The sequence below is a fragment of the Petaurus breviceps genome, unplaced genomic scaffold (genome assembly GCF_028583685.1).
Source record: "Petaurus breviceps papuanus isolate PSGF00001 unplaced genomic scaffold, PetGlider_PUasm1.0 454, whole genome shotgun sequence".
Taxonomy (NCBI): domain Eukaryota; kingdom Metazoa; phylum Chordata; class Mammalia; order Diprotodontia; family Petauridae; genus Petaurus; species Petaurus breviceps.
The window spans coordinates 729,051-745,875 of NW_027186342.1; the positions used below are offsets into that span (position 1 = coordinate 729,051).

The following is a 16,825-nucleotide window of genomic DNA, read 5'->3' on the forward strand; positions in this document are numbered from 1 at the left end:
TGCAGGGATGTCTATCAAATGAGGAGTGGCTGAACAAGTTGTGGTATATGATTGTGATTGGAATACTACTGTGTTAGAAGAAATGATGAGCTCAATGGTTTTAGAAAAGTATGGAAAGACTTGCATGAAATAATGAAGAGTGAAATGAACAGAACCAAGAGAACATTGTACACAGTAACTACAATATTATTTTAAGAATGTCTTTCAGCAAATAAGTAATTTTGTCTATCATAAATACCCAAATTTACTATAAAGGACATATGAAGAAAGAAGCTTTCTGCATCCAGAGAAGAACTGATAAATAGAAGTAGGTATAGAATGGTTTTGTGTGTATGTGTGTGTGTGTGTGTGTGTGTGTGTGTGTGTGTGTGTAATGGTAGCCATCTCCAGAGTGGTGGAGGGAGGAAGGAAGAAAAAAAGAAATTTGCATGATAACTTTGTTGTTATAGCAAATTGGGCGTAAATAGATTTGCAGTTTCACGTACAATCATCTTTTTATTGTACAGTTATGGAAATGCTTGTTTTATTCCACAAAAAATAAGGTTTTTTTAAAAAAAAAGAATAAATGGTCAGTCAACAAACATTTATTAAGTTTCAAAAGGTTGGAGGAGCCACCAAAGGCTATTCAGTCAGTCAACAAGCATTTATTAAGCACCGACTATATGCCAGGCACTGTACTAAGCACTAGGGATAGAAAGGCAAAAGACAGTCCCTGCTCTCAAGGACCTCACAATCTAAAGAAGAAAAACACACACACAAACTATAATTAAATAATCCATATATAAGATAAATAGGAAATAATCTGTAGAGGGCATCTACTGCTATCTTTGAAGACCTCTGTCACAGACACTCAGTAAGTATTTATCAACTCATTTTAATTGATGAAAGGGTTCAGGATACTTACAGATGCTCACAGAGTTGGTGTATTCTCCAGACATCCTATAAGAAAGAAATGAGCAGATCTGAGTCCTCCTGCATGGTATAGCAACCCAGAGTGACTAATACATCCAACCCACTCAATAAACATCCAGATGGGAAAAGTAGAGGCATAAAAATAAATAATTAATTAAAGTCTGGAAGCCAGACTCACTCACTCTCTCCAATTGTCTGACTTCATTCACTTCTATCCCGACATCTCCAGACCCCTACCCATCTGCTAACTTCTCTTCATTCATCAAAATAACAGAAAAATTGCAGCTGAATAGGACCTTGGAGAGCAGCTAATCCAATGGTCCCATGTTTTACATAGACCTTAAGGGCTAACTGATACATTCAGAGTCATACAGTGAGAACAGCAGTATCTAAAGCCAGGACCCTAGGGAAGAGGCTAAACACATCTCCCATTTCTTAGACCTGCTTCTAGATTTCAGCTAAGTCTACTGTTTTATTTCCATGAGGTCCACTGACTACTCTTCCTATGAACCACACTTAAATGAAAAGATCCTCAGTTATGCTCGTTCCCTACCCTCACCTGCACTCTTCACCCTCCAGTAGCTTCCTGTAGGTTGCAATCTCAATGTCTAGGGCAAGTTTGGTACTCATCAGCTCCTGGTAGTCTCGTAGAAGGCGAGCCAGTTCCTCCTTGGCACTATGCAGGGCACTCTCCAGTTCATCCAACTTGGCCCTGGCATCTTTTAGGGCGCAGTCACCCCTCTGCTCAGCATCTGCAATGGCTGTCTCCAGGTTGGAGCACTGTGAGGCAAAGGACCAATTCTAAGGTACCCAAGCTTACCCTACCATTCACCATCTAATCATTGTAATTGGTTCCAGATTGAGTCTCCTGTGGAGCTGCTCTATTCACTGGGGGCAGGTGGGAGAGAGAAGCTGCTAAACGATCAGGGTAGAAACATTATCTTTGAGGACAAGTAATTAATTCTACTACAGTCCTCAGAGAACTTATGGAAAATATTTTCCAACTGTATCTGCCCTGGAGTTTGAATCCAGGGATGGAGACTAAGTAATGTACAGACAAAGGGCTGAGCATAAAAGAATGAAGCTGAATATGGAGACAGAGGAGGGAAGCTGTATGTAAGGGCTGAGTATGAAGGATGGCAGGAACATGTAAAGTACATGGGGATGGGATGAACATAGAGAATGGGACTGAGTGTGTCAGTTAAAGAGGATGAGTGGAGAGGGAGGGAATAGGGTTAAGGAGAAAGGATGAGAGATATGAAGGCTCTGAGGATATGAGGATAGGGAACAGGGATGACGTGAGAGATGGGAGCCTGAGTGTAGAGATAAGCTAAGTAGAGGGAATGAGTTACATACCAGCAATAAAAAAATAATGCTAGGGGCTTGCTAGGTGGCACAGTGAACAGAGTACCCACCCTAGAGTCAGGAGGATCTGAGTTCAAATCTGACCTCAGACACTTAACACTTACTAGTTAAGTATGACCTTGGGCAAGTCACTTAACCCCAATTGCCCTGCCACCCCCCTCCAAAAAAAGAAATAATGCTAAAGGTTTAATGAAGGACTAGGTGTCTGTGGGGACTCCATCTAATACCCAAATTAGGTTCAGGGTACCAGGATACCCCAACTCCCCACTGTCATCCCCACTGTGGACAGGATCCCGCTAAGGCTCACTCACCTGCTTCTTCACGTTCTCAATCTCTGAGCGAAGCCTCTGGATGAGTCGACTCAGTTCTGAGATCTCATTCTTGGTGTGTTTGAGATCGTCTCCATGCCGGCTGGCTGCCAGCTGCAACTCCTGGAACTGGATTCCAAAACAATATCATTGACCCAAACTTTTATTTGGTGCTAACCAGAGTGCATGGCAGAGCATTTCTGCACTGGTGGGCTGCGATGGTGGGGGAAGAGAAGTGTGGGGAATGTTCCATTTTTAGACTGGTTCTGTTGGCAACCATCCATTTAGCCATTATAAGCACCTGAGGGCCAGGGTTTTCTTCTTTATATTTACTCAGAATCTAGCACAATGCATTCCATCATAGGCATTTAATGTTTGCTGAGGGAATGTTGAATTATTAAGCCATTTGTTCATTTTTATTTGTTTTTATTTTTATCTCAGGCAATTTCTGCTCAACTGATTACCCCATTTCATCTAGTGTGACAATAAGGATACCCAAAAATATTCTTTTGATCCTATAAAGCTCACAGTTATCCATGAGAGGAGTCTCTACTTTTAAAAAAAATTGTGGGGATCAGGAAGGGAAGTTTTGTTTTATCACTTCTATAACTCAGGCTATCAACAGTTATTGTGGTAGTAGAGATAAAAGTATATGGGAGAGGGAGGAAGAAACTGACAGACAAAAAGTGAAGGAAAGACAGAAACAGAGAGAGAAAGAATCAGAAACAGAGTGACAAAGATTCAGAAAGACAGCTCCTACTGAAAAGAGGTAAAATTTTGTTTCATGTAAATAAAAAAGGCCTAACTACTAGCTAGTAGAACTATCCCAAAGTGGAAAGAGGCACCTTGGGAGGTAAGAAGGAGGGTAGCAGCCTCCCCTTCTCTGGAGGTCTTCAAGCAAAGACTGGATTCCCACTTATATAGGTTTTATAAAAGATTTTTGTTCAGATCTTCGTTGGACTCAATGTTCTCTGTGATCTTATACAGCCCTGAAATTTGGTCATCTTGATCTGGGGATTATGTAAGACTGAATTCCTTTCTGATAGTGCAAATAATTTAAAATAAACTGGATCCCATGCAACAGTATGTCTTCATTTGGTCAGACAACACACTCAGACATTCATTAGACAAATACAGTCTCCTTTCAATTCTCCATCTGTGAATTATCTGTAGTAAGTATCTAATCCCCAGACTATCTCCTCCCTAACCCTTCTGATGCTTCTGGACTCAGACTTCTTAAAATGACCATGTCCTCCCAAGAGCATGGAGCTCCTTCCCACCATCTTTTGACTTTATCCCACCTCCAGGTGAGAGAGTAACTTTCCTCTTCTATATAAGTCTGCTTAATATTTTCATCAGCATCATTATTATTATCAACAATGATAATAGCAATAACCATAATAACAGCTTATGCTGATGTTGTTGTTTATGGCTACATGTTAAATGTGTGATCTAATCTAATCTATTTGAGGATGATGAATATTTTAGTCACTCAAAGTGGGGATGAGTGTCTCCTCCCGGCCATACTTTGTCTGGATGGTTGCCTCTAGAGTAAGGGTCCAGGAACGTGTTTTTGAAATATTTTGATCATCGATTTCAATATAATTGGTTTCCCTTGTAATCCTAGGTATTTTATTTTATACATTTAAAAATTTGACTTTGAAAAGGGCTCTGTAGTCTTCACTACACTCAACCAAAAGGGTCCAAGACACACACACACTCACACACTCACACACACACACACACACACTCACACACACACTCTCACACACACACACACCATTAAGAATCCAGGATCTAGAGAAAAAATCAATCCTGATCCCTAAAACTTGATGTGAACAGGGGTCATCCTGCTGCTCCTTGTCAACTATACATCCCAACACCTGAGTCAATCTAGCTAACTATCCTAGAAGTTAACAAAGGGAAAGTGGCAGAAAGAATTGAAAATTTATTTTTTAGGTGATTCTGAAAGACATTCAGCAACTTTCTTCAGGGAAACTGACCTGAGAGGAGGCTTCCCTTCCCAGCACGCACCAAGAAATTTTAACTTTGCATCAGAGGACCTAATCTCAAACCTCAACTTTGCTATTTACTGCCTATGTGATATTAGACAAGACACTTTTTGGGGGCCTCAGTTTCCTCATCTGTAAAATGAGGAAGTTGGACTTGACATTTAAAGTCCATTCCATCTCTAAATCCTAATATCTTCTGAAAAGATAATGAGAGAACAACCCCAGAGAAAAAATGCATTACATATGCCCTAGATGAGTTTCAGGGGAATGAAGTGGCATAGTAGATGAGAGAATTGGGCTTAGAGTCAGGAAGATCTAAGTTCAAATCCTGCCTTTGACATTTGCTGATTGTGTGACTTTGGGCAAATCACTTAATCTTTCTCAGGGTTAGTTTCCTCATCTGTAAAATGAGGAAGTCACACTTAAGGCTTCTTCCAGACTTGAAAGGATTGGCCCTCTGTATGGGGTGGGGGGAGAGTGGGGGACAGGGAGTGGGAATGAAAGTCTTGTTTTTGTGCGATTTTGTGTGATTTTGTGATTTATGCTTGTCTTCCAGATTTGGAGGCATTCATATCCTCTAGTCTTTCACCCATCGTTTTATCTCCTAAACATTGTAATAAGGTCTCTCTATACTTTGTAGTTCTCTTGAGAAAGAGTCTGATAAATCACAAGGGGTGTTTAAGAAGTAGTCTCCCAGTGAGAAACCAAGTTATCTGAAGAATCACCTTCCCACTCACCAACCATTAGGGAGGTTAAGATCAAAGTGACTCATTCTCTCTCTCTTTCTTGAGTCCTGGAATTGGATTTGATTGGAGAACTAAGGGAGATTCAGATAACAGCTAAAATAGCACCCCCTACTTCAGCAATTAATTTTAATTAACAAGAGAGACCAAAATCCATCTGTTGCAGACTTCTAAATCTGCTTCAAAACTCTCCTCCTCTCAAAAGTTTTCCCTGTCTAACCTTACCCAATGTTAATAAAATCTGTACTCAGCCTTTGTGTACCTATTTGACCCTAAACTCACTTATACTTGACACACCATGTCTGTTTGCCTAGAGATATATCCTGGGTATGTGTCAGTTCTCCTCAATCAGACTGGTATTTCTCCCAGGGGAGTGACCCCACGTTCCCAGTCTGGATCTCACCCCCCAACCACCCAGGACAGAACCATACACACGGTGGGTCTTGAACCTCAGTACAGGCTTCATGAAAAGAATAGATTGGCCTTCTGGTCCCGGACATGTGTCAGGTGGGGCTGCTTCAGCCTCACTCACCTTGGATTGGTACAAGTTCTCAGCCTCAGTCTTGCTCTTCATGGCAATATCCTCATACTGGCTCCTGACTTCATCAATGATGCTGCCCAGGTCCAGGTTTCTGTTATTGTCCATGGAGAGGATGACAGATGTGTCACTGATGTGTGACTGGATCTGTGCAATCTCCTACAGAGATGAAAGAAGCAGGAAGAAACTCAAGTTCAATTGACTTCATGGAGGAAACTGAAGAAAGCAAAGATAGGATTCAGATACATTCATCTAGGAAAATTTGATGGAGTGGTTAACTGGGAAAATTAGGGAAGATTTCATTGAGGAGGTGGATTTAGATAAAGATTTCAAAAGGTAGAGAAAAGAGGGAAACATTCCCGTTAAAAGAGATAGCTTTTTCAAATACAGAGGCAGTGACGGGAAGGGAGGGAGGGGGGAGAGGGTCAGCAGGATAAGGAGAAGATTTTGGAACAGTGACCAGTCTAGTCCAGCTAATAAAGAGAGTATAAGAGGAACATAATATGAAATCAGGTCAGACAGATAGGGTCATATGTGGACGTGTTAAATTTCAGACTAAAGAGTTTATAGTTTAAGGGGTGTCTAGGTGGCGCAGTGGATAGAGCACTGGCCCAGGAGTCAGGAGGACCTGAGTTCAAATGCAGCCTCCGACACTTAACACACACACAAACCTAGCCGTGTGACCTTGGGCAAGTCACTTAACCCAAACTGCCCCTCCAAAAAAAAAGGAGTTTATCATTTACCCAAGAGGTGAGTCAACTGAAGGTTTTTAAATGAAAGAGTGACAAGATAAAACCTGCCTATTCTAATCACTAATAGGACAGCATATTTTTGTCTGAAAAAAGCCCCTGTAGGGAGAAGGCTATTCACATGTGTCACCATGTGTGGTAGATGACATTTCTGGGTAAACAATTCAATCATGTGAAAGTCTGGGGGATCTCCATTGCCCTAGAGACTTGGAACTCTGGCCTGTTTGCCAAAGGTTGTCCAGGTAACCCTAGACCTAAACTCTGAAGGGCACAGAGAGCAACCTGGGTCTTGGAATCTGGTAGGAATAGAGGCAACTGAGAGGAGCTCCACCATTGCCAGAGATTCCTGAACATAAAACATCTGCTACTCAGGCTATATTGATTAGAATTCAGTATCAATGGGGAGAGGGAAACTACCATTCTTCAGGTCCCCAAGAAGAAAGACAAGAATGGGATGTTTAGGCTGGCCAATGGAAGGTACTCAACATCACTGAGAACCTGGTTCCCCCACCCCCCAGCTTGTGTATACATGCATGTATATGTATGTGTGAGTGTGCATATGTGCATTGTGGCTTATATGTATGTGTGTATACATGTATATGCATGTGTGTGTGTGTGTAGAAAGAGGGAGTGACCTTAGATTGACCTGGGGGCAGAAGGGAGTGGAGTATATGACCAGATATAAACCAAAGGAAATCCGCAGCTGGGTCTTATAGAATGCCAAAATTGACCAAAACTCTATCTATGACATCAACATTCCTCTCCTCCTTGACTCCCAAATGTGCACCCTAGAGAACACCTGGATTCTTAGACTTTCCAAGGTCAAGGAGCCTGGCATCCTGACTCTACAATGGGCTGCCCTCTCTGCCTTTGTCTCTGATGCTGCCTGCTGCAAGGATTCTAGCTAGGATGGACTGGGGCAGGTTACTCTATGCCATGATCTCGCAGGCATCTGAGAAAGAACAAATACCAACTTCAAAGTAAAAAGAGGATATTGAATTTCATCAAGGAACTGTCTTTTCCAATTATTGCAGGGGGTGTTATCAGCAGGGTGAGGGGAGCCATGGAAGAGGCAAAGCATGATAGCCATCACTTGAAACCCAGACCAGTGTTTTAGAGAAGAGTTGAAAAGAGTCCTTGGATGAAGGCCTGCACAGATTCTCTCCTTCCATGGAGTGGACAAGAGGAGGAGAAGGGAGAGAGTGGCATAGACAGAGAGGAAGGGAGAGGGGGAGAAAGAGTGAGGGGAAGGAAGGAGAAAGAAAGGGAGAGTGGGAAGCTCAGGGGGGAGCAGTGAAAGGGCACTCACTCCTTCATACAGGCACTTGAGGAATTTCACTTCTCCATCCAGGGATTCCACTTTGGCCTGCAGCTCCACTTTGTTTGTGTAAGCAGCATCCACATCCTAGAAAGAGGACAGATACTCCCTGATGTGGCTTTTTTCATGGCCTGAAAGTGCAGACATCTTCCCTTCTCTTCTCCACCACTGAACCTTAAAATCCAGATTGTGTCCATTTAGTGGACCCCAAACTGGGTATCTTGTTTCTAATCTCTACTTTGCCCTAGCATGACTCACTATTAGACCTTGGGCAAATCACTCCCTCTCTCAGGAAAGGAATGGGAAAGAAATAAGATACAATCTTCTTTCCATTATCGGCATGTGGATTATCTACATTAGTTTTTTTCTCCCCACCACCACCCTCTGCTTCCCCACCCACCCCTCACACATCACACACACACACACACACACACACACACACACACACACACACAGTCATTCCCACCACTGTGTACCACTGTGTGCTCAGGGAATGCACACTCATTTGAGCCCTTGCCTCAGTTAAGGAGAATTCAAAAGGTAAACCAAGTGTCCCAAAAAATCAAGTCACACATCCCCAAACCAAACGGATTTTTTTAAATGTTATTCACATCTAGAGTCCCCTAGATTGTCCTAGATAATAAAAAAAAACTTGCTCTGGTAATTATAATAAAAAGATCATGTTTGTATAACATTTGGTTTTATTTATATCTTGTGCTGAGACAGAATTTTGAAAGTGCTAAACAGGTCATAAATCCCCCCCACTCCCACCTTGTTGTCTTCCTTCCTTCCTGAACCCACTTACCACTTAGTAGAGCAGAGAAAAAGTAATACCCCTCAGAAAGCCTCGCAGTGCCTTCTTCTAAGAGTTGAGCTTCCTTCTGTTTCCCTCCATCCCCACCTTTCCTATTTCCGTTACTGATGGATATCAAACTCCTCACCTTTTTGAGCACCACAAACTCATTCTCCGCTGTTGTCCGTTTATTTATTTCTTCTTCGTACCTTTGGTTGGGAAGATGAGGGAGGACATGAAGAATGAAGGTGAGCATTATGGTGAGCGTGTGTGTTCTGCCCCCATCTTGAGCACAGGGGACCCCCACTAATCTCACAAACAATCACATATTTAGAAGGGTTATTCTGGGACCTTGAAAATAAGTCCTAAGTTACCAGCCAGGGAATCTTAGCATCAAACCCTCGGTTTGATAGCTGGCAATCCTGAAACCTGCATGAATAGAGAGCATCTTTAGGAGAGGATGTCTCACACTCACCCCACTGTCTCCCCAGTGCCCACAGGGCTAGTTTCCACTCTGCCGGACTGATTTCAATCCAGCACCCAATCCCATAAGTATCACCTCCATTCTCACCTCTTCTTGAAGTCCTCCACAAGGTCCCTCATGTTCCTCAACTCAGAGTCCAGTCTCACCCTATCCCCAGACAGGGTCTCCAGCTGTCTCTGCAGATTGTTGATGTAACCCTCATAAATAGGCTCTAAGTTCTTCTTACAGTTGCTCAGGTCCAGCTGCTGCAGCAAGTTCCACTTGGTCTCCAGAACTTGGTTCTGCTGCTCCAGGAACCGTACCTAGAATCCAAACCAAATTGGGTTTTATATCCCTGGAGCCTGGGATGTACTGGCAGTCAGCTGGCGAGAGCCAATTGCTATACTTTCAGTATGAGCATTTATATCTCAGAAATCAGCAACTGGAAAAAATTGGGACTTGACATATTGATTTGTTGGTTTCTAGACTTATTAGAACAATGGAGAAAATATTAATAATTCAAATTAAAATTGTGTACATATACACTTTTTGGAGAGCTGGTTGTTAAACATTTACCACCATATCCCTGCCTAGAACCTAATATGACAGGCACCTAAAACTAAATCTGATAGCCAAAACTTTATCTCTTCATTCACTCTCCCTTTTACTAAGTATCTCCATGTGTACAACATTGTGCTAGATGCTAATGTTGGTGATGGTGGGAGGTTGGGGGTGGGGGGAGGATATTGCATAAGATCTAATCCCTGCCCTCAAATTGCTTACAATCTAGCTGAGAAATGAGATGTAAACATATGAAAGTTAATAAGATCCCAAGACTATCCAGCCTTACTCTCATTGAGCTTGGCTTAAGGAGGGAATAACAAACACACTCAGTTGGGTATCTTACTCTATAGGAAAGAAGGGGGAAGGAGATAAGAGGAAGGATGATAGAAGGAAGGGCAGATTGGGGGAGAGGGTAGTTAGAAACAAACACTTTTGAAAAGGGACAGGGTCAAAGGAGAAAATAGAATAAATGGGGGCGGGATAGGATGGAGGGAAATATAGTCTTTCACAATATGACTACTATGGAAATGTTTTGTGTAACTATACATATATAACCTATATTGAATTGCTTGTCTTCCCAGTGGAAGGTGGGTGAGGAGGGAAGAAGGGAGAGAATCTGGAATTCAACATTTTAAAAACAAATGTTTCAGGGTGGCCAGGTGGCTCAGTGAGTAAGAGCACTGGCTCCAGTGTTGAGATGACCTGGGGATCAAATCTGGGCTCAAATACTTAGCACCAAACCCAGAAATAACTGGCCGTGTAACCTTGAACAAGTTACTTAACCCCAATTGCTTTAAAAAAACAAATGTTTAAAAATTGTTTTTATATGCAACCAGGAAATAAGATATACAGGCAATAGGGTATAAAAATTCACCTTGCCCTACAAGAAAGTAAGGGCAGACTGGGGGAAGGGGCAATGAGTATGTTTGCCCTCTTACCCTCCATCTCTCCCCTATCTAGAGGAGAGATGGAGAGAAAAATTGTAACTCAAAATCTTGTGGAAATGAATGTTGAAAACTAAAAATAAATAAATAAAAGGGGAAAAAAAGATACCAAGACTAACACTCACTTAGAGAGACTGATCAGACAAAGGAATAGCCAGTCTTTTTCAGATCATTGAATCACCTTCGTGCTGGTTCCTCAGTGTACCATAAATGTCTTTATGCTTACTATGGTTATTTCTCTGAATTTAGTCTCACTAATTCACCCTCTCCTATATTAACAATTCAATTCAACAAGCCCTTATAACATGTTTATTGTGCTAACCCCAAGGGAGACATAAAGTTTACCCAGAACAGGATCCCCCACCCTTATGGAGTCTATAATCTAGCAAATTCTAAACATGAACACTTCATGAAATTAGAAGGGAAGACTAAATTTTAAAGATTCCTTCCAGCTCTAAAGCCAATGATCCATCTGATCACCTACCTGGGACATTTTCTGCCTCTTTTTCTCATGTCCCTGTCCTTCCTCTTCTTCAAAATTCTTTTCCCTAATGCCCTCCTTTTTTTTAAGCCAAGGACAGCAAGGCTTTGTTTCCCCTGGCCCATTAGTTAGCACTAACCCCACAGTCATAGGTCTTATTAGCAAGATAGGAGGGAGTTCCTATCAAAGGAAACAAGTGTTAGGACAAACTCTGAGCTTTAGCTTATGATGCACCCTCAGCCTTTGGGTACAGAGGATCAATACCTTTGATAACTTTTCTTAATAGTGATGTTCACCTACAACACAGATCTATGTGCCAATGTTTCACAGGAACTCTAGAGCCCTTGGATAAGGAGCTACTTTAATCCCTGGGCACAGGAAAAATGTTTAGTGAGCAGAGAATAAAGAACTAAAGCCAACTGTCTATCATTGGAAACAAAGTCAATCCCAATTGGACCATACTTAGTAAATCATTGAATTCTAGAGTTGGAAGGAACTTTAGAGGTCATTTAGTGCAACCATATCCCATGCATGAATTCCCTTCACACTCACTGCCTATGTGACTTTGAATTACTCACTCATTTCTCTCAGCCTCAGTTTCCTCATCTAAAAAAATGAGGGAATTGAACTAGATTTCTAAAGTCCCTTCTAGCTCTAAATCCTATGAGTTTTAGAATCCCTGACAAGTAGGAATTAGAAATTCCTAATGACAAGGAGCTTGACTCCAAGGGTAAATACAAAGAAAGGGAAGCAGCATTGTTCCTGCCCCTCAAAACCTCATATGACATGATTGATCTCCCAAAAAAAAATACTGAATACATTAAGAAGAATTTGAGCTAAATTGCAATCACCTCAGGAGCATCTTCTGATTGATGTGAAGAGTTATTAAATAGATATGTTTGGAGGAAGAAAAGAGGAAGGAAGGAAGGAAGGAAAGTAAAAAAAAAGTAGAATCTCCTTCCTTGGAGAAAAAGAAGTTAAATCCTAACTATACCACCTGCCATCAGTTGGTGAATGGTTATCAGAAATGTGAAATTCCACCCTAGATCAGCCTCCTAGTCCATCCTGTCCCAAGTTAGAGGCACCACAGGGGCATGGGAACCATGCTATCTTCCCTTATATTAGCCTCAACTATCAAGCAAGTGCTCAAACATTCTTGCTTCTCTCAACGACCCATTCTGAATTGTCCAACTAGAGATTTACCTAAACATTCTAAAATCTGTTTAGAATTTGATCTTATAGCATCCTTTTCTTAGTCAGGATAGTCCTCTCTCATCAGGGCTGCAGGAACCATTCATGAACGAATCAAATTAGTAATTGGTAAGGAAGCTTTAATTTGATTTGATTCGATTTGATTTGAACTGTCCTTCAAAACTTCCTAGCTGTGAGATACCCCCAAGAAGATCACTTAACCTTTGTCTGACTCATTTTCCTCATCTTTAAAATGAGGATAAAAATCACATCTGCCTTCCAGGGTTGTTGTAAGGATGTTTGTAAAGTATTTAAAGCACTATAAAAATGCTAGTTTATAGAGATTATTATAGAGATTGAGTTGTTTTCTAAACCTAGAGACCATTCAGAATGACCATAAGCCTATGGGCCTATGAACCCCTCTCTCCATAGCTCTGCTTCCCCTGATCCCTCCCTGTCCTCTTCTGTTTCCATCTCCTTGATACTCCAGGGCAAAAATTTGTTCTTATTTTCCTTTTGTTTTCCTCTACTCTCACTATCAGAACACACACACACACACACACACACACACACACATAAAATGGGAAGCAAGGGTAGATCATGCATTAACTGGCATTTATATATGAAGAGGGATTTTCAAGGCAACACAAAGAAACTTGGCCAACCCACCTTATCAATGAAAGAGGCAAACTTGTTGTTGAGAGCTTTGATCTGCTCCCGCTCCTGGGTCCTTACTTTCTGGATCTCAGGGTCCAACTCCACATTGAGTGGAGCCAAGAGGCTCTTGTTGATGGTTACTTGGTGGATGCCTCCTGGTGGGCATACAGCTGGGCACACAGGACCCAGAGCAGCACTGCCAAAGATGCTCCCAGCAAAGCCACTGGCCCGACCCCGAGCAAAACCATAGCCCCCACTCCGCCCACTGCCACCAGCCACACTAAGAGAGATGCTCCTCGTCCCTCTCAGGCTATAGAGACTCCGACTGCCAAAGCCACCCTGGAGTCCTTTGCCCCCTGCCCTGTAGGAAGATGAGCTGCTGGGACCCCCAGAGAGTATGGCTGAGCAACCACTGAAGCTCCCCTTGGTGGGGGCTCCTGACTTGTATGTGAATTGACGGCTCATGGTGCTGATGGAGAAGGTGGTAGTTAGACCTGAGCAGAGATGAATAAAGTCCTTTGGGGAGTGATTTAACATTTCCCCTTTATAGAACTCGGAAGAGGAATCACTTCCCTAATTTGGGGGTTTGTTTTGCCTTCAAGCAAGAAGTCATTTTCTCCCAACAAAATCAGAGACACCAAGTAAATAATATGAACCCCCCACACCCCAAAACTGCTTGGCTTGCAAACTTTGCTCATGTAATTTGGATTTTATCTAGTTAAGTGACTGCCATGGGGAAATTAGCCCAGGCTGAGTTATCTGTAAAAGGATCTGGGCTGGGGAATTCGTCTTGGCCTCAACTGTTCCTCAATAGAAACTGATGAGAAGGGATGGGGGAGGTCAGTCTGGAGGGGGTGTGAAGAAAGACTCTTAATCTACAATGTTGTGGATAAGAAATCTCTGGACTGGCTGGCTGTATCAGATGGCCTAGTGCAGGGTGTATTTCTTTAATGTGGTTAGGAAATGTATCTCCAGGCTTGCCTTCCCAAGAGCTCCAGAAACTTTTCTCATGGTTTTGTAGAATGTTGGAATCTCAAAGTTGGAAAGGGCTAGGGAGGGCTTCTAGTCCTCCTGTCATCAAAAGAATGAAACCCATGCCAGGCAAGCATTTCCCCAATCTCTGCTTGAATACCTCTAGGTTAGCAAAAAGTATACAGACATACCCACAAATCACATGAAATTAAGGAAAAGTATTTTATATTGGACGGCTGAGAAGAGATGGATGAAAACACTAGACTTGAAGTCGGGCAGACCCATGTATAGGCTAGTCACTTAATCTTTCCAAGCTTCCATCTCCTCATCCATAAAATGGGAATAATAATTGCACATATCTCACAGAGTTGTTGCTGTGATCAAATATGAAAAAAACAGCCCTATATCAGCTACAGTAATTCCACGGCATGTTTGAAAGCTTTACAGCAGAGTTTCCAGGAAGTTATGACAGATTTTGGTTATAATTTATTGCTGATGTTTTAAGGACTTTGTTGTAAAACATCAACCAGAGAGTCTTTAAAGTCAGACTCTTGCATCCTGGCCAGCAAGGTTCCTGTGTTAACTGCCCACCTCATTATTTACCCTTCCCTATCCCTCCCCCACACACACATACACTACATTTCTCAGGGCACTCTTCATCTAGCCAGCTAGCCAGTTGACTTACTAATTTCTGTCCTGCAAACTCGAGGCTGTGGACAAAACAATACCCTCACCTAAAAAGACCTTCCTTTCCCTTTTTCCCCTTTACATACTCTGTGCTAAGTGACTTCCCCTAGGCAGTCTTCCTTCATGAGCCCCACCTAGAGAGAGGCACTCATTCCATTCTTGCCATCCCATGACCCTCCATACTTGATTCTTTGCTTATCAGCAATATCAGTTTCTGCTGGCTTGGGGGTACTCTGTCCCCAGATGTGGGCCCGGGACTAGGACTTTTTTGTATGATGGGATAGGATTAACAAGTAAGAGAGAAGGCCAATCAGTATGGCAAGGGACAAAATATGGGTAAGGAAGAAGAAGAAGAAAGAAACTCTATGGTTAAATCATACAATAGCAGAACGACAGAGCGAGAAGGAACCTTAGAAATAATCCAATTCTGATCTCTTCCCTTTTAAAGATGAGGAGATGTTTGGGGTGGCTAGGTGGCACAGTGAACAGAGCACAGGCTCTGGAGTCAGGAAGACCTGAGTTCAAATCCAGCCTCGGACACTTGACACAAAACTAGCCATATGAACTTAGGCAAGTCACTTAACCCCAACTGCCCTACCTTCCCCTCTCCAAAAAGAAAAAAAAAAAGATGAGGAGATATATACTATATAGCTAGTAATTACTAAAGCCAGGACTTGAACTCAGGTCTCCTAAAGCCCAGGGCAGCAGATGGGAAGGCCCAGAAGCAAGAGTGTATGGATAAATATTTAACAACCAGATCTCAGAGAGAAGAGTGGGAGAAGTGGTCAGTCTATGACAGACTTTCAAATTAAACCTGCATTATTAATATTTCTCTATCATTTTCTTAACTTTAGATAATAAAAGCAATAAATCAAGCCACAAGTTATAATATTTGCCTATTTCTTAAATGTTCACACTGAAAATTTAACAATTGACTTTAACTAGTTGGTTTCAGCAGATTCTAGCACAACCCTGCCCAGAGGTTCTTATAGCATAGCACCAATGTCAAGGCAGATGGTAATGCATCTTAACTAGTGTTGTTTTCAATGGTATTGATAATGTTGTACCATCTGACTGTGTCAATGACTGCAGTGACAAGTGTTTTCTTTTCTGTCTCTTCAGTATTATCTTTGGGTGCAATGTCCAGGACTGCCTCTAGGAGAGTCTGAAAGTCTGAGGAACAGTGGCGGTAGAGGCAGACCTCATGGTTTGGACACAGTAGGTCCTCGTTTCTCCCTCGTAACTAAACACACATCTACAATGTGTGGTCACTTCACCTTTGTGGATCTCAGATTTCTCATCTGTGAAATGAAGGGATTGATCTAGAGCAGACCTGCACAACTTGGTGATAGGTAGGGGCCAAAATTAAAATAGACTGAACTTCTTTGGGCTACAGACAGGTTTTTAGTGGTTCACTTTCCAAGTAAAGATATAGTTAATATTAAACTATTTTGCAAATAAACCATATTTTAAAGGGAAATTTTGATTAATTTCAATTAATTACACTTATTATTTAAGATTTTTATTAATCATGAAATCATATTAATGTTAAAAATTACTTTGCTAAGCAGTGCAAGTTTTAGTGCATTTTTCAGATTTTCTTAATGCTTACATTTAGTTCATGGAACATACTACACTTCTTGTCAGCAATTAGTTTATCATACTCTGGAATCACATTTAAAATCAATTTTTTTTAGAAATCTGAAAACTAACCTTCATAGCCACCTTATTTTCTGAGTTTACTTTCTTGAAAAACTATTATTTCCCACTGAGATTTTTCAACAATATGAATATTTTAATTTGTTTTTCATTGTTGTCTGATTTACTTAAGTCAGAACATTTTGATTCAAAATGGCGACGAAGATTGTTTCTTCAGAATGGCTATTACTTTCTCAGCAAACAAAGCACAACATTTTTGTCTCTCATGTAAATAAACAAGTATCTATTTGCTCACTCTGGATTAAGCCCTCTATGTTCTGATTCTATCTTCCATTTCTTTTTATCATTCATTTTACAAAGTCACCCCCAAAACTTTAATGTTAGATAATGAGTTCTATATCAGACATGTTGAGTTTGAGGTGTATCAAGGATGTCAAGTTTGGAATGACTAACAGGTGATAAGTAATGT

General features: G+C 41.5%; 1 protein-coding gene across 1 annotated transcript in view; it reads right to left on the reverse strand.

Moving 5' to 3' along the window:
• The window catches only part of LOC138171618 (keratin, type II cytoskeletal 73-like), a 17,587-nt gene extending 4,084 nt beyond the window's left edge, over positions 1-13,503 (reverse strand). Inside the window, exons 1-8 of the mRNA XM_069101155.1 lie at positions 13,051-13,503; positions 9,310-9,524; positions 8,887-8,947; positions 7,937-8,032; positions 5,873-6,037; positions 2,589-2,714; positions 1,472-1,692; positions 905-939 (exon numbers count right to left, since the gene is read on the reverse strand). Coding sequence (XP_068957256.1) covers positions 905-939; positions 1,472-1,692; positions 2,589-2,714; positions 5,873-6,037; positions 7,937-8,032; positions 8,887-8,947; positions 9,310-9,524; positions 13,051-13,503 — 1,372 coding nt within the window. The remainder of the gene's footprint in view (positions 1-904; positions 940-1,471; positions 1,693-2,588; positions 2,715-5,872; positions 6,038-7,936; positions 8,033-8,886; positions 8,948-9,309; positions 9,525-13,050) is intronic.
• Between the last annotated feature and the right edge of the window lie 3,322 nt (positions 13,504-16,825).